General features: G+C 35.2%; 1 protein-coding gene across 5 annotated transcripts in view; it reads left to right on the plus strand.

The window, feature by feature from the left end:
* Positions 1–23,125, plus strand: part of Grm5 (glutamate metabotropic receptor 5) — a 427,251-nt gene that overhangs the window by 174,603 nt on the left and 229,523 nt on the right. For all 5 annotated transcript variants that reach the window (XM_048435228.3, XM_048435231.3, XM_048435229.3 and 2 more), the window contains one exon: positions 1,566–1,815. In XM_048435228.3, the coding sequence (XP_048291185.2) occupies positions 1,566–1,815 (250 nt within the window). The remainder of the gene's footprint in view (positions 1–1,565; positions 1,816–23,125) is intronic.

Consider the following 23,125-nt stretch of genomic DNA (forward strand, 5'->3'; position numbering starts at 1 on the left):
GGGGTGATCATTCTGGGGAATTAGGATGAAATCTGTCCCTTCAGATAGCAAAATGATCACCAAGTTGTTAATTCCCTCCACTTTCAGATTTCTAGATGGAGTGTAGGCATTTGATTTTATCTCCTCTCTTGAGGAGACATCTCTGTGAGATTAGCAGCGCTGGTTCCCTTAGTGCTTCTCTGTAAGGACAAAGGGAGTACAAGGACTTCTGTATCGCCAACATTTTATATACTAAGACGTTCTATAATATTTCTATCACACCGATTTCATTTATATAGTATGTATTTTGTATATGCTTGCATGCACACACTGTGTATCTAAATATATGCATATGTATACTGTGAATAAACCTTATGTACATACTTTGGCTAAAGGACCAATTGTGATATATTTTGTGTTACCACAACAGAATACTTAATGCTAGATTATGTATGTAAAAAAGAGGTTTATTTGGATCAGTACTTTGGTGAGGTTGGAAGTCTAAATAGCATAGTGGCAATGTTTGATTTTATTATTAAATTATGGGGAGAGATAAAGGAAATCAGTTTCAGGTAGAAAAAGAATGTGTACACGCAAAAAGGCAAGATGTTGTGTAAGAACCAAACATTCCCTTTTCATGAGAAGTAAAAACTAATCTGTCCTGGCAGACTTTACCCACCTGCTAGCAGAAGTCTTCTGAGAATGAATGCTGATGTTCTGGTCACATTTTCTTCAGCTCACTTAAAATTTCCATCACATCAGTGTGAGCACATTGCAGACCAGACCCCCCAAAACAGGATCCTTGGAGGATAAACCATATTTGAACCCCAGCGGTGGGATGCAATGATCATCCAATGACAACCAAAGAGGGAAAGAGAGAGCATAGAATAAAAACAGCCAGCGGATGCTTTCTATCATTTTATATTAAGGTAGGAGTACATATTAAACAGCAGACAAGTTTGAATGCTGAAGAGACAACTTCACATTCATGGCCATTGAGGCTGTACTTGATGTTGTTAATAAATGAAAACATCTTATATGTTCTTTTATTGATGAACACTTGGTTCCTACACAATCAAATATTATTCAGTCATAAGAAAGAATAAAAGCCTGCTATAGTGACAACATGGATGGGTAACAATATATCATGTGAATAAGTTAAGCGCTGAAATATAAGTACCACATGACCTCACTGGTAAGAGCCATCTAGAAAAGCTGTTTTGACAGGAATTGAGAGCAAAACGGTAAATGGTGGTAACCAGAGGGTGGGAGGCGAGTATAAAAGGAAGAGACAAAACAAAGATGGTAAGCTGTATTATCATAGTTTGGAGAAAGAAGTCCTGATTAGATGATATCATGAACGTTCGTTTTGAAAATCTTGAAGAAACAACTGTTGGATTTTTTCAATGTAAAAGAATAAAATTTGAGGAAACAAAAGAAATGTAACAATTTGAACCTTGTATAATGTATGTATGTACTGAAACAAGTTGTTCTACATTTCAATTAAGAGAAAAGATTCTTATTGTATCTAATCAATGCATTTCTCTCAATGCAATATCTCTTTTTGTATGTTTGTTTTCATACAGGCAACTATGGAGAAAGCGGGATGGAGGCTTTCAAAGATATGTCAGCCAAGGAAGGGATTTGCATTGCCCACTCTTACAAAATCTACAGCAATGCTGGGGAGCAGAGCTTCGACAAGCTGTTGAAAAAGCTCAGAAGCCATTTGCCCAAGGCCCGGGTGGTAGCCTGCTTCTGTGAAGGCATGACAGTGAGAGGTCTGCTGATGGCCATGAGGCGCTTGGGTCTAGCCGGAGAGTTTCTGCTTCTGGGCAGGTAAGTGGCAACGAGCAAATAATTGCAAAACTTTGCCTTCATTTCCATTCCTTTGATGCATAAGGACTGCTGTGTAAGAATTTTACTTCCTGTGCCAGAAGAATGTAACTATCACAAAACAGCATAAAGACCAGGGAGAAAGATGGAGAGTGAGTAGCTGCTGTGTGTGCAGACGCATGATGAAAGTAACAGCGAATCAATCCCACACCAGTTATGTTTTAAGGGATTATTTATTTTGGGGGGGGGGGAACTTACATACACCATAAACCGTCAGGAAGGGAGCCTAGTCGCTGGAGCAGGAGCCAGGAGCAGGAGCCGGGACCAAGCGCCGGAACCAAGAGGGCCGAACCGAGTTCTGCGGCTCTTTTTAAAAGAGAAATATACCACGTCCCAGTGGGCTGGTATTTCAGGGGCTATTGGCTGAAGGAGCGGAAGGTGCTCTCACAGCACCTTGGGCTCGTGCTTCAGCGACTATTGGCTGAAGCAGTGGAAGATACTCCCGCAGCGTGAAAGCAGGAATCAGAATGTAAAGATGCAAAAATATTCCCAACTTTAAAAATCACAATAAGGAATCAGGTGGTTTCTTAAATGTATGTGGTATCAAGACATTATATATATATATATCTTGTTGGTGCTAATTTTAAAATGATTTTGAATATATATATACATATATATTATATGTTTGCTTTATAATATAGAATTGTAGAGTTTGGGTTTAAAGTAAGGCATTATTTTTCAATATATCTCACATTCCATTGACATTAACTAAAACATTAGCTTCTACAAAGATTGATTTTTAATTATCCAGATATTTCACGTGATTGATAAAACTTTATTGATTCCATGTGGATATAGCTACATATATATTGTCAGTATTTTCAAAGAAATAATAAAAACAATAAAATGTGACTATGTATTATATAAAAATGCATGTAATGAACACATACTGAGATATATGTGTGAAATGTGTGTATTGTGAAATTTATTATGAGGAACTAATTCATTTGATAAAGAAGGGTGTGTACTAACACAATCTACACTTTGAAAGCCAGAAAACAAAGAAAGACATATCTGTTCTTGTCTCAGTTTAAATTTTAGGTGCATGGAAGATGACTGTGTTAACTTCTCTGTAGGTGAGGAACCTTACTACTAAGAAACACTAATATGTTGTCTGTATCTAAAAGATGGGCAAGACCAATGTAATGTGTCATGTACACATGCTTAGGTCTCTCCTCTTGTCCAGTTTCTTTTATTAAGTCTTCAACTGGTTATATAAAGTTCTATCGGACTGTATGTAGGAATAGGGAGGAGGGCTGGTGCTTTATTCAATTCTGCTCATTTCAAGTGATATTACCCTAAAACAGCATCACAAAAATATCCTTAATGTCTGGTTAAATGTTTGAGCACCACATCTCATACAAATAAATATATAAAGTATACCATCATAATCACTAGACAGATGCCATAGTTTGTAATGGAATTCTCTCTAGAGATGAGAAATTGTGATTGCTCAGAGATGTGTGGGCTTTTTCCATTTTGCCCTTAAGATGTCATGTATCATACATGCTTTCTGGAAAAACTTGACAATTTGTCATGTATCATATAACCAATCTGAAAAATTGAAAAAAAGGATGAGTCCAAAAAATACTGCCTTTCTCAGTAGTCCTGTTCACCATAAGAAGTATTCTCAGTTGTTGTTATATTTTGACAACTTTTAAAAATGAGCTATATTTCATTTAGTTTCAAATGTTTAATGGAACTTCTGTTTTCACATTTAGCTCCTGCATAGTTATATTTTCTGGCAGTCACTTTAGTTACCTAACTCTTTTGTCTGAAATGAGAGTAGCAAATGAGTACAATTATTTTTACATGAGGCCACACCTCATTCATAATAACTATATTAGACAATATTTCTTTTAAATTTGTGTTATATATTTTGTCTAAAGTATCTGTGAAAATTCGAGTCATAGTTTTGTAGAGCTCAAGAACATGTCTATTGATACTCTTAATATACCAAAGTTTGATGTTAATAGTTGAGAGAAAATCCCCTCCCCCCCAAAAAGAAAACAAAACAGCAGAGTATTAAAATGTCTGACATTTTTCAATCAGGATATAAGATTTCCCATATCCTATTTGAATCTTTTTATATCATTAGATGGCAGAATATAGGCATTATTCACTAAACACAAATTATGATGCCTACACTTTTCTACATGTGACTATATTGCTTGCTGTACCACAAAAGCAAAATGTGAACTTTGATATTTTAAAGTTTATTCTGGATATAGTATATACAGAAAGTTCTTTCTGACATTTTAACCTATAGAAAAAGATTTGTAATCTTTAATTAGAGATTCTTCAAGCCCTTTATTGATTAGGTACTTTATAATTCATATATAATTGAGCTCTGATTTACTTTATCTATGGGTATTTTGTTTATAAAGTTTCTTTATATGATTTTGGATGAAACAGAAAATAATTTTTACTCCTAGATGTTTTCCAGACAGTAATATAGTCTAAAAAATCTATGAAAACAATTGACATGTTGAAATTCTTTATCATCTCCTTTTAATAGACAAATAATCTAAGACTTGAAAATTTTAGTAATACCATTATATAAAAGGTAAACAAATTTTAGCAGTTATAAGAATACCTGCCTCTTTTCTTAAAGTGAAGAAACTGATAGCCACATGAATCAGATAACAGGATCAAAGCCACAAAGTAATCTAGTAGCAATGACTGGCAAGACAGCCCTACATCCCTATCAGTTTGCCTCTTATAGATTAGCAGAGGGACATGCTAAAGTGCTACTGAACTCATGGCTGTACAGAGCTATTTCCTGGAAATTCCTACTAGTTTACCAATATGCACACCCATGTTTTGAGATTATTTTGTCTTTCTGGGCCTACCTAATATTTACTTTTGTCCCTTGTGCTGATTCTCAGAAATTAGAAGCCAAAGTTGTAGAATATGGACTACCCTTACAGTGAGTGAGTCCCATATTTAGCTCTCCAGATGTTTAGAGACAAGAATGCTTGACATACCTTTCAGTTAATGTATTTGACAAGGTTAAGAAAATAATGCTGCTGAGGCAAACACCTCCATTCTTCATCAATATATTTTTTAACTGTACTGCAAACAAATAGAATGTGAGCACTCCATAGACCCATACACTTGGTCTTTCCATTTTGATCTCTGAATAGCCTGTTTTGATATTAATAGTATCATCTTGTATGGATCCTTGAAGCTGTTTCACAAAATACATTGGCCCTTATATGAGAAAGAAATCAAAAGAGGAATAATAGTATCTCCAAAGGTGTTTATTTTGCTAGAATGTATATATATGATAGACAGGATCTATCTATGTAACCCTTCTTGGCCTGGGATTCATTCTGCAGACCAGGCTGCCCTTGAACTCAAAGAGATTCACATCTCTCTGTCTCTCCAGTTTTGTAATTAAAGATATGCCACAATGCCCAGCCTGAATACAGTCTTATATCTAGGCCTGAAAATGTAGTATCAGAGATATAGCATTTAAATGTTATAAAATTTAATATAAACTTAGAATATTTTAAATTAGCTACTTAAAGATGGTTTTGTTAATTACATCTGTATGTTTGTTTAAAATGAAACTCCATATAAAGTAAATGCACTTAAATTTCAACACTACTTGCAAATTATAAGCAGACTTTCTTAGTATGAGGTAACTCAACCTCCATTTGTTTCAAAAAAGGAAGAATAAGAATTTATTCTAACAAATCTGTTTGCAGATGAACTAGAATAAACATAATAATAGTTATTGACCTTGCATGACAGATAGATATTCCTCTCTATTCTTACACACCATCAGTTTTAATTCAAAACCAAAGCCATTTTCGAAGAAGTATGTTTAACTTTTGACTCTTAATCCAATGTCAACCACTTTGATACAATTAAATTGCAGGATAAGACCAGAGGATATTTTAGTAGAGTTTCAAGAAGGACAGAAGACAGGAATGGAAATACAGACAAAAGAGACAAAATTTCGTTTCTATTCTTAATAGTATCACAAAAGTCAAAATTTATATACTTATGATTTTAATAATTTCATTCTTGTACAGGAGAGCACATAAAAATTTCAGTAGGTTTATTGAACAAACAGGATAACTCACCTAACACAATTCTAAATAATGAAAAAACATAAGAAACCTAGCAAATAGATGTTTCGACACCTGGAAATTATCACTTTCATTTTGTCTTATGGTTAGTTTTGTTGTATGAGTTCATAAATTTTGAAAATATAAAAAAAACTAGTAAAAATTAAGAACAATGTAGACATAAATATAATACATCTACAATGTAAATAAGGCTAGCAAAACTGTACCCATCTTAGCTGTATTATGTTGTGCTTGTGTGAATTGCTTTAGCAAGACCAGAACAATCACATGAAGTTCTGTATATAAACAACCAACTGGCTAGTTGTATGTACATCAAACTGTCTAGAACATGTGGAGTAAGCACAGTAGTAGAGGCAATACATGTAAAACGAGTGTGTAAAAGAGTATGGCACATGCTACTTTTCTGTTTCGTGTACAGAAAATGAAAAAAACAGTTGAGGACATATTATAGCAGTGGTTTTGCTTGCCAATATGTAATTTCTGACCATTTATATATAAAGTTTTAAAAGGAAAACATATATGCAAAGAAATAGAGAATGGATAGATTTCTATTTCTCCAATACTAGGAGTTAGCAAAATATTTGCTAATTGCTAAACTTTTAACTTTAAATGTCATCATAATGTTTTAAGTTGTGGCTCTAAAGTGAGAGGGACAATGTACGTATTTTTCTATGCCTGTACTGGATATGCTGCTTTATTTTCTGTAGCCAATCTCATGTAGTTATGCTTGTAGTGCATTTTATTTGTGTATTGTTATGGACTGATTTGAATGGCTCATTTTAAAATGAGAAATATAAGTTACTAACCTTGAAAATGTTTTTATGCCAGTCATTTAATTTAACCTGTATGTGGCATTTTAGACAACTATCATTTTAGACAAAAATTAAATTTTTCACTGTCATCTTTAAGTCCTATAAGATCTGAATATTCCTTTCAAAGGCCAGACAAAGATGTAAGTTTAGTTAGTCATTTAATTTTGGATTCTTTGGAAATCAGAAGATTAAACAAAGGTATCATCTAAAAGCATCAAGCTTGAACATATGGGAACAGGGATCACTAAAAGCACAGAGATAAAGCAATAACCAGGGCAGATCAACTCTTTAACTGGAGCAGAAGGAAAAATCATTAGTATGGGTAGGCTTAAAAGGTTTGAAAACAGAAAAATCACTTGATATTCCTACATTGTAAATGTCAAGAGGGTGTGTGTGTGTGTATGTGTGTGTGTGTGTGTGTGTGTGTGTGTGTGTGTGTGACTGTGCACATGTTTGTGTAGGTGGTTGACATTGGGTTAAGAAGATGTCACTGAATGTAAAAAACTGAAAGAAAGACATGATTAATAAGCGGTTTCCTACACTACCTTTAAAAATATTACATCATCTGTTACAATGAGAAGAAAAGATTCTCCTACACTATAATCAAAAAGGCATAATGAGGAGAGGGCAGTTTAGCTATACTATAATAAAAAAGCTCTTAAAATAACTCCAAATTTAATATTTATTCTTATGCTGTCACATAAAGTATTGTGAGATTAACTCTGTGAGTGTTTTAAAGGTAGATTAAACAATAGCCTAGTTTTTCAATTAAACCAACAGGAGTGAGTCATGGAGACTAATGTATGCTAACTAATTAGAGATGACATCTTTGATCTATGACTAAATGGACATTCCACCACCGTGTTTATACTCCAAAGTCACAGGGAAATCATTGTAGCTATGGATATTGTTCCATATTTTTTTGAAAAAAAAAGCCAAATGATACACGCATGCAATATTCTTCCAAACTCATCAGATAGGTGAGTTGATCCTCGGGTAAGGAAGGGAGGAAATAAGAATTGAAACTTTCATATCTCTGCCCCTTTATCATCAAGCAGGGGATAATTCTCCCATACACTCAAAATTTGAAAACTAAGATATTCTTATATCTCTCTAAAGTACATTTTGATGTTGATCTTACTAACTTGGCTTAGCAAATTGAAAATCTGAAACTCAGAGCTGTAATTTGTCTATAGCTTATCAAGGTCAGTAGATTTGCAACAAAAATTTGGGTGTTGCTGGTGACCTAGACAGGTGTTCTGCTTCTGAAAGTCACAAAGGTTCAGAAAGGAGACAAGGGGACCTAGAATGGAGAAAAAAAAAATAAGTAGAGTAAAAACGACCCAGAATTTTCAAGTCTCCTTCTGGACTAGTTAGTGCATTTATGTCTCAGGGTTCTGCTAGTTTGGGACATGATTGTACTTATAAAAACATTTAGGATACTTTGACAGTAGAATATTAATAGCATCTATCCATAAAGTGTTGTGCTTAACAAATACTGATATGGATGATTGTTCTTGTGTATTATTTTACTGATTCTTTTCAACAAGTCTATTTGGAAGTTATCATTTTCTTCATGTTATAGCTGAGGAAACAGAAAGAAAACCTACTTGTTAAAGATCATACAGCCAGTGCCAGAGAGGACAGTGGGTGGAAGTCTATGTCCTTAATCATAATGGCTAGCCATCCGAAGGTCTTTGATGATGCTTACTTTCAGCATGAATTTAGTCTCACTGGCATGAAATATCAACGATTTTTCTCTTTGGTCAGTATAAAGAAACTATGACAAAGAAATGTAGAGCAATTAAAATCAATTCTTCATAAAAGGATTTCTTAATGTAAAAACAAATCCAGTGTGCCTTTCTTTAAAGAAAACAAAACAAACTATACAAGACATCAAACAAAATCAGTAACTGCATGGGACACTTGAGCCAAACTATTTTAAAGAAAATCACTGTGAAAAAAATGTAGGCTTCAGAGGGTGAAAAAAAACTTAATATATCTTATAAGTTGGGAAAACACCCATTGATAACCAAACAAGCACAGAATATTATGATTTGGGAAAAGCAGATCAAAGCCATGTGCTCTTGGTTTCCTAGAAAATCTATATGGTTAATGGAATTTACACACAATGAGGTCAAGCTTTACTGTCATATAGTCACATTGATTTGCATAAAGTCTTTGGCTATATGATTATAATGAAGTACTAAAGAGTTGTGAAAGAGAGCACATGTTCTATGAAACCTAACATATTGTCTGTGTGTCTGTCTATGTAAAGATTTGGAGACTCTGATCCAGTGTCAGAAAAGTAAAGCATTTGCTGGTTACTTCCACAACAATATTAAGACTTATGTGTTCATCATTCACTTAGTAAAAGCTGTTGTGCTTTCTAAGTAAATTCTGTTTTTAAATTTCTCTTCTCTCAGAAGTTTAGGGACTGGCTGACACTGGTAGGACCACCCATAGGACCTCTTGTTGGAGATACAGGAACAGGTTGTAATGTTCAACATTGTGTTTCTCACTAGTCAGGTCAAGAACAAAGGAGCTGGTGATTTTTTTCCTTCATTTTCCTGGAATATATTGTTCAAAAAACAAGAATAAGCAATATACCTAAAAGATCCCATATTCATCTGTGAATTTTTTTCTAAAAATTTTTATGTGTGCTAAGTACAATAAGGATTATACTTTGGCTTGTACACATATTTGTCTTTTTAATGAAAGGATTTTTATAACATTCATTTGCCAAACTGAGTTGGTGACATAGAGCAAGTGTCTCCTTTCTTTTACTTTTTATCCATCTTTCTGAGTGTGAATTTATATAAAAAAATTGGAACAAACTCATGCAAAATAATCTTAAGCCATTTCCCTTGATTATCTTTGAACCCTGTAATTTCGCACACACTATCTTTAACATGTTGCTTGAATCTGCCTGTCATTTTCTTACTACATTCAAAGGTGAGACCATAAATAATAAATAACATGAAGGAATAGTTTAGCAGTTAAAAGCACTTGTTTCTGCAAAGGCCCTAGTTTGATTGCCAGCGCCTACATAGTGGCTTGCGACCGTCAATAATTCCAGTTCCTAGGGTCCCAGTACTCTCTTCTGATTTCTACAAGCACGCAACATTCTTAGGGTTTGCAGACATATATGCAATAAAACACTTGTGTACGTACAATAAATGCTTAAAAATTGATAGTTAGGAAGACACAGGCCCAATTGGAACAGATACATATCAAAATATATGGCTAACTCAGTACAAATGCCTATGAGAGGGTTATGGAATCTCATTACTTCTGTACAGTGCCAGCTTTAAGACATCTTCACCCTCTCAGAATCAAAATTCATATGATTTCTCAAATACACTTGCTTCACAGTATCATCTACATGACTTCCTACTTGCAATCACATGCACGGTTTGAACTGCACAGTTGGGATAATCATGTAAGCTGTTTTCCTAATGTTTTGAGGGATTTGAACTCCAGTATAACTTTGCAGACCACTTAATAGCCTAACAACTAGTCATTTCTTCTCCTGTGGTTTTCACTTTTTCTTCTTAATTATCTCATGAGCTTCTTGAAAATGTGAGCAGTGGATTGTTAATCTCTATGTCTTTTAAATGTAACACTCTATATTGAGAATACCGGAAACTTAGGAGGGAAAAAGAAAGCAAATTTGGTGGTTGTGTATAACTAGAGTAATTTCCCCATTTATTTTCATTAGACTAAGTACCGGGCAGGATTCTAGGTTTTTGAGGGCACAAATGCAATCTAAAGAAATGAGCCAGCTAAAAGTCTCCAAGTAGATGACAGAGGCCCCAGGTTGCCCTCCTTGTGATTTTTACTAAGGAGCTCTATTCCATAGCTTTTAGTACTCATGGGGATAGCTGGCTTTGACCAAACACCAGTGAAGACAACTTCTCTATGTTACATAACCATGCACTCCGTTAATGAACTTTCCCAATGGGAAAGTCAATTTCCTACCAAAATGTTGAGACAAAGATGTGTGTAGATATCCTTGGATCATAATTGTGCTATTACATAAGAAAGCCTAGTAGAAATTTACCTGTCTGTCTGTCTGTATGTATGTCTATGTCTGTCTTTATCTGTGTGTATGCGCCTATGTGTGTGTGCATGTCCACGTGCACAAGTGTGTGTGTGTGTGTGTGTGTGTGTGTGTGTTCACATTTACGAAAATATATGTTGAAGCAAGAGGAGAAGCACGGTTTTTATTTCAGAAGGTGCTGGCTACATTGTTTTGTTTTGTTTTTTCTTCAGATAGCTCCACTCACTGGTCTTGAACTCAACAAGGAGGTAGAGGGCTTGCCAGTGAGTGTCAATGATTTATCTGTCTCCATCTCCCCAGTGCTCAGCTATAAGCACATGGCATCATGCCGGGGATTTCTTTCTTCTTTTTTAAATGCAGATTCTGGGACTCAAACTCAATCCCTACACTTGCAAGGCAAGCCCTTTCGTCTCCCCTGCATCTTATTGTATGGATATGAACACACGTCTTCTGGTTTCTCATTACTGCCGGTTCCCTCCTTTCCTCTTCTTTTTCTCTTTCTCTTTCTCCTCCCCTCTCATTTCCTACATGATCATATGTGCTCCTCTCAACAGTCTGGCTCTCTAGTCATCTGCTGATGGCCACATCTGCATTGTCTTCCCTTGCAGGCTTGACTGGTTTTCATATACACTGTCAGATATAGTTACTTTTTCTGGTTCTGCAGTTTATTCATTGATTCAGGCTTAGCTGAAAACCAGATTTTCTTGCTCATTTTTACAAACGTTTACTCAATTAATTCAACCATTTTTTTAAAAAAAAAATAACAATACTAGAAAGCTTAGTAATAATTTCTTTAGGGCAGATATACCCACATAATCTTTCCTCACCTAAGTAGCAATAATGCTCCCTTCATTAAAATCTATGTTTAACACTACAGGTTCTGTGTTGACACAACACTGTTATATATCTTTTTTAAATATATTCATAGATGATTCATGTTTAGTCATTGCTACTAATTGTGTGGTGATGTAGTGTTTTATTTTGACACCGTTTCAGAGTATGGGTAAAACCAATAAGGTATGAAATATTATTTTCATAATATTCTTGACATTGTAAAAACTTTCGTACACTAGTTTTTGAAGTTTGTAAGTTAAAAATTAGGGTGTTGGATACTAAATATTGAAGGTTGTAAGCTTCAGTGATATTAAATGTTTTAAAAAAGGAAAGGATGGTTTTCACCCACATTTATATTGTTCCATAATCATATTCTGTCTTATGAAGAGTGTATTGTCCTCAATTAATACAGTGCTTCAGAATTTTTGTTAGTAAGTTTTTCTTTTTAATTATTGTATTGTAAAAATCCACTGGGTATTTTTATGATTCACATACTTTTTAAAATATTCATAATTTTCTACAGAAGATTTGTATTTTATGTTGAAATCATAACTATATAAACACAGGATAACTGAGTCATTCCAACCCCATCACTTTCACTAACTCTTCTCTTCCTCAACTGCCTGCAGTCTCTAAAATCTATGTTACCTTGCATAATAATAGTGATCCTAAGTATCCATGTCTACACTTGAATTCATGAGCTTGGATTGCAGTTTTAGTTTTATTAAAATATCTTTATGGATTATGTTTATCAAATTTACTTATCCCCCTTCTTACATTAAACTAAAGGTCACACCAAATCTGTGTGTTCAAATTATTCAAAGAGAGAGAGAGAGAGAGAGAGAGAGAGAGAGAGAGAGAAGAGTTTTCCATAGTTAAGAATGAGAATGGAATTTGGAACCTAAAGATTGATGTACAATTTATTCCATCTCATTTAAAAATTCAAGAGTTCATATTTGTGTCCTAGTACAAGATTGTAACAAACACACAAGTTGGTTCTTACTGTTTAAACATCCATGAACTGAACTGTTATTTCATAGATAAGTATTCTAGCTTTGACAACGTTATGAACTCCCCCCCTCTTTTTTTCACCCATGTTCTTCTGTCCTTCACCTGTTCTAGTCCTGCCGCAATATTCTTGACTTGTTTCCACTTAAGGACCTTGTTAATAGTTGGGTTTGTCTAGCACAATCTTTCCTCAAATATCCAAATATTCAATAATGGAGCGCTCATCTGATATGTTCTTTCAAACATCACCTTCTCAATATACTTCACCAATTCCCCCATTTAAGTGATTTTACACAGGATCCTAACTCTTATTATTCTAATTAATATTTCTCTAGATATCTTCACTATTGGATTTCTCATATTCTACCTGCATTTATAAACTTCCCCAACTTCCTCACTTGTGTCTGAAGCATTCACTCTTTCACACAAATCCACCTCATATCAACTTTACTTTCGCTAACAATACTTGCTGCTTTCTAATGCATTTTATAATTTCTTACTGATTTTGCATACTGACTTTCTCATCTGTGACATAAATAACTACCCCAATGGCAATTCTCTCCCTAGTCTATTTACTAGCCTATCCACGGTACATGGGAAAACACCCTGAAAAAAATAACTAACTAATGGCCATCTCTCCAACAACAGCAAGTTAATACAAAGATATTACCAAATATGCAAATCATTTATGTGTCCTGAGAAGAGTGATGCCTTTCATGAGAGAAGTGACCTGCTACGATACAACTCTTAACCCCCACTGTGGCAGATAGTGTTAGAGTTTCATGGTTAGAAGTCAGAATCATTTGAGAGTAGAGAGAAGAGGTCTGGGAGAAGAAGCCCGGCTTCTGCCTCACCAGTCAAGGGAGGAGGCTCAGGATTTCACACAGACAGGTCAGCCCTCTCACTGCTCTCACCTTCTGATACTGATCAGCTGACTCTTCATTCAGGAAACTCTCAAAACGTATTTGAAGGAAAAATAAAGCCGAAACTTCCAGAGCTCTCTGTGTACATGAACACAGCCATAAAGATGAGTCATTTGGATCCACGCTTGATGTTCGCGGTATGGAAGGATGCCATGCCTATGGTAGAGCAGGGCAAATCTGCCCGGGAGGTGGCCACACCAAAGGTGGTGGAAGCAGAGGTAATTGACGTTCTCAGCAACAACTTGGCTAAACTATTACCATGAGTGTTAATGTTAAATTTGAATTTACATACATGTTTCTGTGTTTTCACTGATCATGCATTTGCATGTCTCAAAAACATGAAGAGTTATTTGTGCCAGTCATTGCTTTAGCCTAAGAGAAGAGTACATTTAAAAAAAATCTATTACAAGTAAACTTTTTACTTCCTGCAATCAGCTCTAATTATAGTTCAAAAATATTAAATATATCTACTTTTAACAGAGGACTCTCAGGAAACAGCTGCAGCCTGACACTCTCATTTTGCCTTTTACCTTCTGGATTAGGTTTAATGATGTAACAAATCAAAAAGATTAAAAGTCAGCAGTTAGCACTTTTCTGGGAAATCGTATTTTATTTTATTTTATGTTTGGTTTTTTGAGACAGGGTTTCTTTGTAGCTTTGGAGCCTGTTGTGGAAATCACTCTGTATACTAGGCTGAGAGAAACTTTATTTCTAAATTTCTATAATCTTGTGATTTTTAAAATAAGGAAGGCTGTATGTGTATTTTTTTGATTTAATTTAGAATTTAGTACGGTGAATTCTGAGGCATTTCCATTACCATAACATATTAATAATTTGCACTACATTAAAATGTTAAAAATTACAAAATGCCTTTGTGAACATTGTGCCATTTAATCCTGTTTATACAGGGACTGAATGCATAACAGTTCAGTGACAATATGACCAGAGGGCTGGAAACAGACACTGGGCATTCAACACATTAAACACACTAACTACTGCCTAGTCTTGCAGGTCCACAGGCCTTGAAAATCATGCATAAATTCTCCAAGGTCTACTTTAAACTGAAGCAGAAAAAATACAAAATTCAGTTGTATGTGCACGTAGTAAGTCTGACCTGTGAGTTTCTGCCTGACAGTTTTTTTTTATATTTCATTTTATTGACTTATACCTTCAATAAGTACCAATTTGTTTGCCACTTAGTATCAAATATAATACAGTAAAAAATGACCATTGTACTAGATGCAGCCTTCATGCAGATTATGTAATACCAATTATCTTGTTTTAATCAGAGTAAGTAGCTTTAATTGTAATACCTCTATTATTTCATATAAAGTGTGTTATGTTCTTTTGTTTTTCGATTAGAGGCAATATATTTGTGCTGGACCAGTCTGTTCTAAATTATGAGACACCATTTCATCAGTTGTTCACCTCCCTTTCCCTTTCATCTTAATTTTATAAATTGATAAATGGACCTTATCTAATTATAAAGCTTTAATAAGTCCTTTGTATTGCAGAAGTAAACATCCCTTCTGATATGAAATGCCAGTGGTTTATGGTAATCACTTAGAAGCTGGAAGAGTACATCAAACTGAGTTACTAGTGTTCTAATGGGCCTAGATTGTTATATAACTGTTCATAGTCTCAGTGAGCTACTATGTGTGCCCTCACCTTCTCACATGGACATTAAGGAAATGGTTCAGACTGAGACATGAAGACTTTGAAAGCCAGGTGTACATGGACAGTGGAACATGCTTTTCTTTTCAAGTGTAGGAGAGGAAATCAGAGAATCTAAATTGGATGAGACAGGATCACAATGAGCCAAATACAAGACACTTCCAAACTAAAATATAAAACTAAGTGGTCTTTCCTACTAAATAGCTCCCATTATAACATGCTTGGTCTTTAATTCAGAATGTAGACCATACCACAATTAAGACAAGATGTAAAGGTTTCTGAGGATACCCTGGACAATATCAACTCTTGCTTTCACTATATCCTGAAGTATCTTAATTTATTTCAGTGTTCCCTCAAAAATTAATGATGAGTTGTTAATTCCAAAAAATGATAAGCATATGGTTCAAACTTGTTTTTTTTCTCTTTGATAAATTACATTCATTCATAAAAACATTCATTTTTAAAGCCCAAGGCAGATTTTTCAAATAATCAGTGTTCATACATACTCCCCAACTTGTGACTTACTGTGTTGATCTGAGTTACACTCATATTGAGTATTCTGGGATGCCTAGAGTTGTTAGTTGAGTGATATCTATCGCATCATCTTGATAAGTGTCATAGAAAAACATGGATTTGTTTGTTTAAGACACAACGCATGTCTCAGTTTTTATAATTATAACATGTAGGTGGATGTGTGGTGATAATTTGCTTGTGTTTTAACAAATAAATCTTGCCTGGTGATCAGAGTGTTGAGCTAGCCACTAGTTAGACATAGAAGCTGGGCAGTGTTGACACACACCTTTAGTCCCAGTACTCGGGAGGCAGAGGAAGACAGATCTTTGTAAACTCAAGGCAAAGCTAGGCTACACGAGATTGGTCTAGTCTGAAAGAGGAACAGAGTCAGGTGGTGATGGCTCACACCTTTAATCCCAGTATTTGGGAGTAACACATCTTAAATCCCAGAACTAGGAAAATGGAGACGGAAAGGGTTATGGCTGGGTAGACAGAGGAATATAAGACAGGAGGACACAGGAGGGTAGGGTTTTCTGTCTGAATACTTATAGAGACAGGATACCCCGTTTGATCTGAGGATTTTGTTGAGGTCAGAACTAGTGGCTGGCTGCTCTACTTCTCTGATCTTTCAGCTTTCACCCCCTCATATCTGACTCCAGGTTTGTATCATTAAGATCAATAAGAAATCGTTCAACAGATTTTTTTTCAAATAACTGACATGGAGTCTTAATATTAATCGCAAATGTTCAGCAAATAGTTTAGACTTGTTTCTTGCAAATTCTTGCATTTTAAATCAACCCATATTTTTTATCTATGTTTTGCCACAAGGCTTGGTACCTTTTCTCAGTATGGTAAGCCCATCTTTTTTCTCTCTGTATCTGCTGGTGACTCCTGAGACTCCAGCATTCTTCCCAGCATTCTCTGTTTGGCTCTCCCCTGCCTTATTCTGTCCAGTTACTGTCCAGTTATCTTGCTTATTAAACCAATCACAGCAACAATTATTCACACAGTATAAATGAATATTTCACAGTAACAGAGTAAAAATATTTATAAAAGTCTTGTCAGTTATTTTTGGACTTTATCTGCTTCGTTATCAGCCAACATGTAACATTGTAGTGGCATTTCATTTGTATTTTAATAAATAAAGCTTACCTGGAGAGCAGAAAGTAAAACAGCTCCATTGGTCGGCCGTACATACCAGACAGTGGTAACATACACTTTTAATGCCAGTAGCCACACTAGTTGCTATAGAAACTGGGTGGTGCATGCCTTTAATCCTAGTGGATATACTGTTCTATTTTCTGTAGCCAATCTCATGTAGTTATGCTTACACTGCATCTTATTTGTGTATTGTTACTGACTGATTTGAATGGCTCATTTTTTTCAATTGAGATGGTATTTATTTATTTATTTTTATTTATTTATTAAAAATTTCCACCACCTCTTCTCCCCTCCTCCCATTTCCCTGGCACTCCCCCCTCCCTCTCCCCCTCCCTCTCCAGTCCTAAGAGTTGTCAGTGTTCCCTGCCCTGTGGGAAGTCTAAGGTCCTCCCCCCTCCAACCAGGACTAGGAAGGTGAGCATCCAAACAGACTAGGCTTCCACAAAGCCAGTCCATGGCTCATTTTAAATTGAGGAAAATAAGTTACTAACCTTGAAAATGTTTTTATGCCAGTCATTTAATTTTAACCTGTATGTGGCATTTTAGACAACTATCATTTTAGACAAATATATAATTTTTCACTGCCATCTTTAAGTCCTATAAGATCTGAATATTCCCTTCAAAGGCCATACAAAGATGTATGTTTAGTTAGTCATTTAATTTTGGATTCTACGTAAATCAGAAGATTAAACAAAAACGTCAATCTAACAGCATCAAGCTAACATATGGGAACAGGGATCATTTAAAGCACAGAGATAAAGCAATGATGAGAAGAGGCTGGCAACTCTGCCCACTGTACAAGCACACAGCTTTCAGTAGCCTTACAGTCACCTGTAGGTCTTGCTAATACAGGACCATCCAGAGAGACAGTTGCACAGTGCAGACAGTTCATGTGACACAGGTTACATCTGGGCATCATTTCAAGAGAGAACCTACTGTTTAAAATTGAGCTACCCTTGGGAGCTGATAACAGGGAATAATCACAAGTCATAGAGTTTAAATATAATCTGCTCAAGCCCCAGAGTGTGAGGAAACCCTGGGAGGCAGTTGTTGAACTCCAGGGAACAGGACACTGACAAACACAGACTGACAGTTGGCAAGCGATTCGGCCCAGGCAGTGAAGTATACAGGGAAAGAAAGCCCCTGCAGTCAGTGCTGGGGAGCAGACCTCATCAGTTGAGACTAATTCTGGACTTTGAAAGCAGTAAACCTAGGGCCACTGCCTCTAGGACCTCTTCTCTTCCTGAAGTTCATTACTGTAGACTCCAAGATCTCTGAAGCCCTTATGTACTGCTTTACATCCACAATCATATCCCTCCAACCTCCCGGAGGATTAATGCTTAGTGCTATTGAAAGCACAAGAACAAGCCTTTCTGTAGAGATATCCATGCCATAGCTACTTCTCATATTTCAAGCACACCTGAGAGACTGCCAGATAGATGACTAGCTACTCCAGTGAGTGCAATCTGGGGGTCTTAAGGGTGTTTTAGACAGCCTACCCTGTCCTCAGAAGTTTGTTCAGCTTTTCGTTTCAGAAATTTCTCCCACTTTGCTCCTTCAGTTCCCGTCCCTTATATAATGCTGGCTTCCTCTCTCTTACATCCTTTCACTACCCCTTTTCTTGAACTCATTTATGTAAGTGATCCCCATGTTTGCCCTAAATAATTTTAAACCTCATTAACAATCCACATTAATTTTGTCTGTTTCTGTTTTGTAATCATCAGTGAAATGTGAGTGGAACTTCATGGATTCTCAGTATTTTTATGTCTTGTATGGTTTGTTGTTGTTTCAGCGGTCTCTTTTCTCTCGCTTAATGACACTGACACTTGGGATTGAACCCTAAAAAATATGTTAATCATTAGAGCTATTCACAAGAAAAACAAGAAGATATATCTAAAACAACAGATGTTCAAACCACAAACATAAAATAAATGAGACTCCAGGCTTTACGATAATTCCAAAATATCACACCAGGCACTAAGAAACTCCAGGATACTGGAATGAACTTATGTCCAGGTGAAGAACTGTAAATATTTCTAATCAAATTGATAGACGATTGAAAGAAGATACAATCACGCACATAAAGTACGGAAATCAATCAAGGACCTACAGAGGAAAATCAACCATGTAAGAGGAGAAGGCCACCACCACAGATGAGAAATTTGAGCAATGATTGAAAAAGTCAGAAAACATATTGCCATTTAAAAAAAAGGAAATGCTTGGAATAAAATGTCACTGAACTAAAACCAAAGGAAAACAAAGCAAAACCAACAAGCAGCGGAAACTATGAGGAAGGGACTCAGAATAAGGGGATAAGATACAAAATCAAGAAAATGTTACATTTAAATATCGAGGGAGAAAATAGAGAGATGAGCCTTATCCAATTGTCTGTGAGCTATAGGGGTAGAAGTGAGATGAAATACAAAGGCATGAGAGGTAAATTCTTTGAGATTGTAGCAGGAAACTTCCCAAGGGTAAAGGGAAAAATAAGTGGATATTTAGAACCCCCCAAATCTATATAAACAGAGACGTCCATAATGCGTTATTATCATCTCAAAATACAAAACAAAGAAGCAGTGTTAGAATCTATAATAATAAAATCCCTATTCACTTAGAATAAAAGAATATCAAAATAACAATATGTGTCTCAGAAGAATCCATAGAGGACACAAAGGCATGAAATGACACATGACAAGAATTAGAAGTGAATTGTTACCAACCAAGATTCCTATATCTATGAAAGTTTTCTTTGAAATTTGGCTGAGGGGTGCAGATAAATGGCTTAGTGGGTAAGAGCACGCATTGCTCTACCAGAGGTCCAGGGATTAATTCCAGTACTAGCAATCATCTGTGACTCAAGTACCAACACGTCCACTTCCCTCTTCTGCCTCTATGTGTTTTAATGCCTATAACACACAGATATGTGCAGGCAAAGTACTTATACACATAAGGCAAAAATAAATAAAATATCAAAGTAAAATAAAAATTAATAGAAAAAATATATCTGAAGAAAAGAATAATTAAGATAATGACCACAAAACCAACAAAGAAGAATATATATATATATATAGGAAAATTACACACAGAGTTTAGAAAGTCTTCTTAGCCAAAAGAGCAACAAAATTGGTAAGTTTCATAAAAGAACTAAATAAACAAAAATAGGAAGGAATAATTCATATTCATAACAGAAAGCAAGTATATTTCAAACACTAACAAGGGAGGAAATAAAGGAATAAACATTGATATACCAACCAAGAAATAGCAAACATAGAGGAATAAGCAAACCTCTTATAATTATCAATCCTAATGGATCCAACCATAACCAGTGATAACCAATTACTGAGAAACAAAAGATATAAGTCAGTGTATTGAGCAAACATAAACCAAAAGTAAGGATGTAAAGCTATTTTCATATATGATGAACCAGATTCACATTTAGGTTAATCAGAAACATTGTGTATATATATATATATATACATATATATATAATAACATAATATAAACATATATATATCCCCACTATATATTAAAAGGGATTAAGTCATCAAGAGGTAGAACTACTGAAAATATATATGCACTTAATGATAGATTTATGACATTGGTAATATATATAGAGTGGTATAATTTAATAAAAATAAACACAAATAATCATTAAAGAAGTTGTGCTACTATAATAGTGAATGCCTGTATGATTCTACTTATTCCATGCTTCTATTTAGATAGATCATCTCAACTGAAATTTACCGATGAAGCTTCATAGTTAGAGTACACCTTCCGCCCCCCACCCCATTTCCAATTCCCCCGTGGGACCTCATCACATCTCCCTCACAGCTAAACGTACTTTTTTGTAGTTATTTATTTAACCCACTGAGTTCAATTAGTGCAACTGTCATATGCACGGGCATGGATGGTGCCCTGGAAATCTGCCAGTGTTCACACTGCTGAGGAAAACTTCCTGCCATCCAAGCTGCCCTCAGCTGCCAATAGTCCCTCAGCCAATGCCTTTTTTTTTTTTTTCGCAGCCATTTCCTTGTTGATTGGAGTCATGTTACTAAGATATAATGTAATTTGTTCTATGGACAAATTATACAACTGTTGCTTAATTCTATCCCATTGCCAATACTTCATTGTATTCTTTTATGAAAATACTTAATTTATTTTTGTGAGACAGGGTTTCTCTGTGTATCTCTGGCTGTCCCGGAACTTACTCTGTAGACCAAGCTTGTCTTGAATTCACAGAGATTTACCTGCCTCTGTTTCTCTGAGTGATGGGATAAAGGGTGTGTGGCACCATCACCTGGATGATACTTAATTTTCAAGTGTAGAAGTATATGTATTTTTGAGAATATGGAAAGACAAAGTTGGGGACTAAGGGTATTTCTCAGTAGTAGAGTGTCCCGGGTTCTATCCTCAGAACTGCAACCAACCAATCAGACAGAAGACAGGAAGCAAACAGCTGGCTCATGTAGAATGTTTCATACAGTTTACCCGAAGTGCTTGAGAAGCAATTTTGCTGTACCGTTGGTCTGATTTGGCATGAACTTGCACTGTAGATAAACCCTTCTGCAAATTCCAACCACAAATCATTCCTAACTTCCTTTCATGTGGATTTTTGTGTTATTCAGCCAATTGTCTGGTTTTATAATATACCTGTTGTTGGCATTGCTCAGATAGAAAAAAGTAAGTGAGATTCAACATAATAAATATTATGGTAACTATTTACAAATGAAAAAATCTACTGATTCAACGTCATGCAAAATCGTATACTTTTCATCGTTAATGTAGAGTTGAATTGGTAATAGTTGGGCTAATGAGATGGCTGATTTTTTTTTATGGCCATCTCCATATAAACCTTGGGACCTGAGTTCAATCTCCAGAACCTGAGCAAAGATGGAAAGAAAACATATTCTACAAAACTGTCCTCTGTTCTCCACCAAAGCTCCATGGCATGTGTACCCCCCAACAAACACACATCAAGTACATATATGGACAATAATAAATAAATACATTTTAAAAAGTGAAAAGGTACACCATAGATGAAATAGCATTAATAATTCTCTACAGAACTTCTAATCCAATGCTTTTCTGCTGTGAAGTTCATGGAAACTTCTCTAAAATACATAATGTTGTAGTCTGCCAAGAAAGTCTTCATAGATACAAAAAAAGGAATATCACATATATTGGATCTTAGTAAACTAAAACTAGAAGTACATATGAAAAGAAACTAAGTAAAGAAACTGAGAGAGACTAATATACTGTCATGTGAACTGTGAGTTATAGAGAGATTGGATAGGAATAAAAATAAATTTTAGAGGCAAATGGAAATGAAAGCACAATCTACCAGAACCAGAACAGAATAGCAGTTCTAAGGGAAGAGTTTACAGCCCTGAATATTTAAACTAAAACAATCATAGAAATATAAAATAAATAAACTAACAATCTACTAACCAGCTTAAAGGAAAATCAATACTAAACAACAAATTAATAAAGATACAAACATAAAGCAATAAAAATAAAAACTAAAGGAACAGTATAGTTAAATCAATCAAGGTGGTTCTTTAAAAAATAAGTAATATTATAAATCTTTGCTTAAACTAACAAAAATAAGGAGAAAGAAATACTAACCAATGAAATTAGATATGAGAACGTGTGTACTACAGTGGATTGTAATGAAATCCAGGGGATCCTTAGGAAATGGTTCTTTAAAAACTGATATTCTTAAGAACTTAAAATCTTAGTCAGGCAGTGGTAGTGCAAGCCTTTAATCCCAGCACTCACTCAGGAGGCAGGGGCAGGTGGATCTCTATGAGTTCATGGCCAGCCTGGGCTACAAGAGCTAGTTCTAGGACAGGCTCCAAAGATACAGAGGAAACCCTGTCATAAAAAATAAACAAACAAAAGAGACTTAAAATCTTTAAAAGAAACTAACCAATTCCTAAATATATAGTAGCTAGCAAAGTGAATCAATAAGATGTGAATAATTTAAACAGAATTGTAAGATGATACTAAACCTAAAAGTTAGTGTCTTTTCAACATAAAAGTCTAGTGCAGGAAGATTCATTGCTGTATTCTAACAAACCTTGAAGATAGAGCGAAAACTCAACTGTTCATTATGATAGGAAGAAATGGCATACTCTCGATTCAAACTATAAAGCCAGTAAAAGC

Source organism: Myodes glareolus, chromosome 24 (genome assembly GCF_982192425.1).
Source record: "Myodes glareolus chromosome 24, mMyoGla1.1, whole genome shotgun sequence".
Classification (NCBI taxonomy): Eukaryota; Metazoa; Chordata; class Mammalia; order Rodentia; family Cricetidae; genus Myodes; species Myodes glareolus.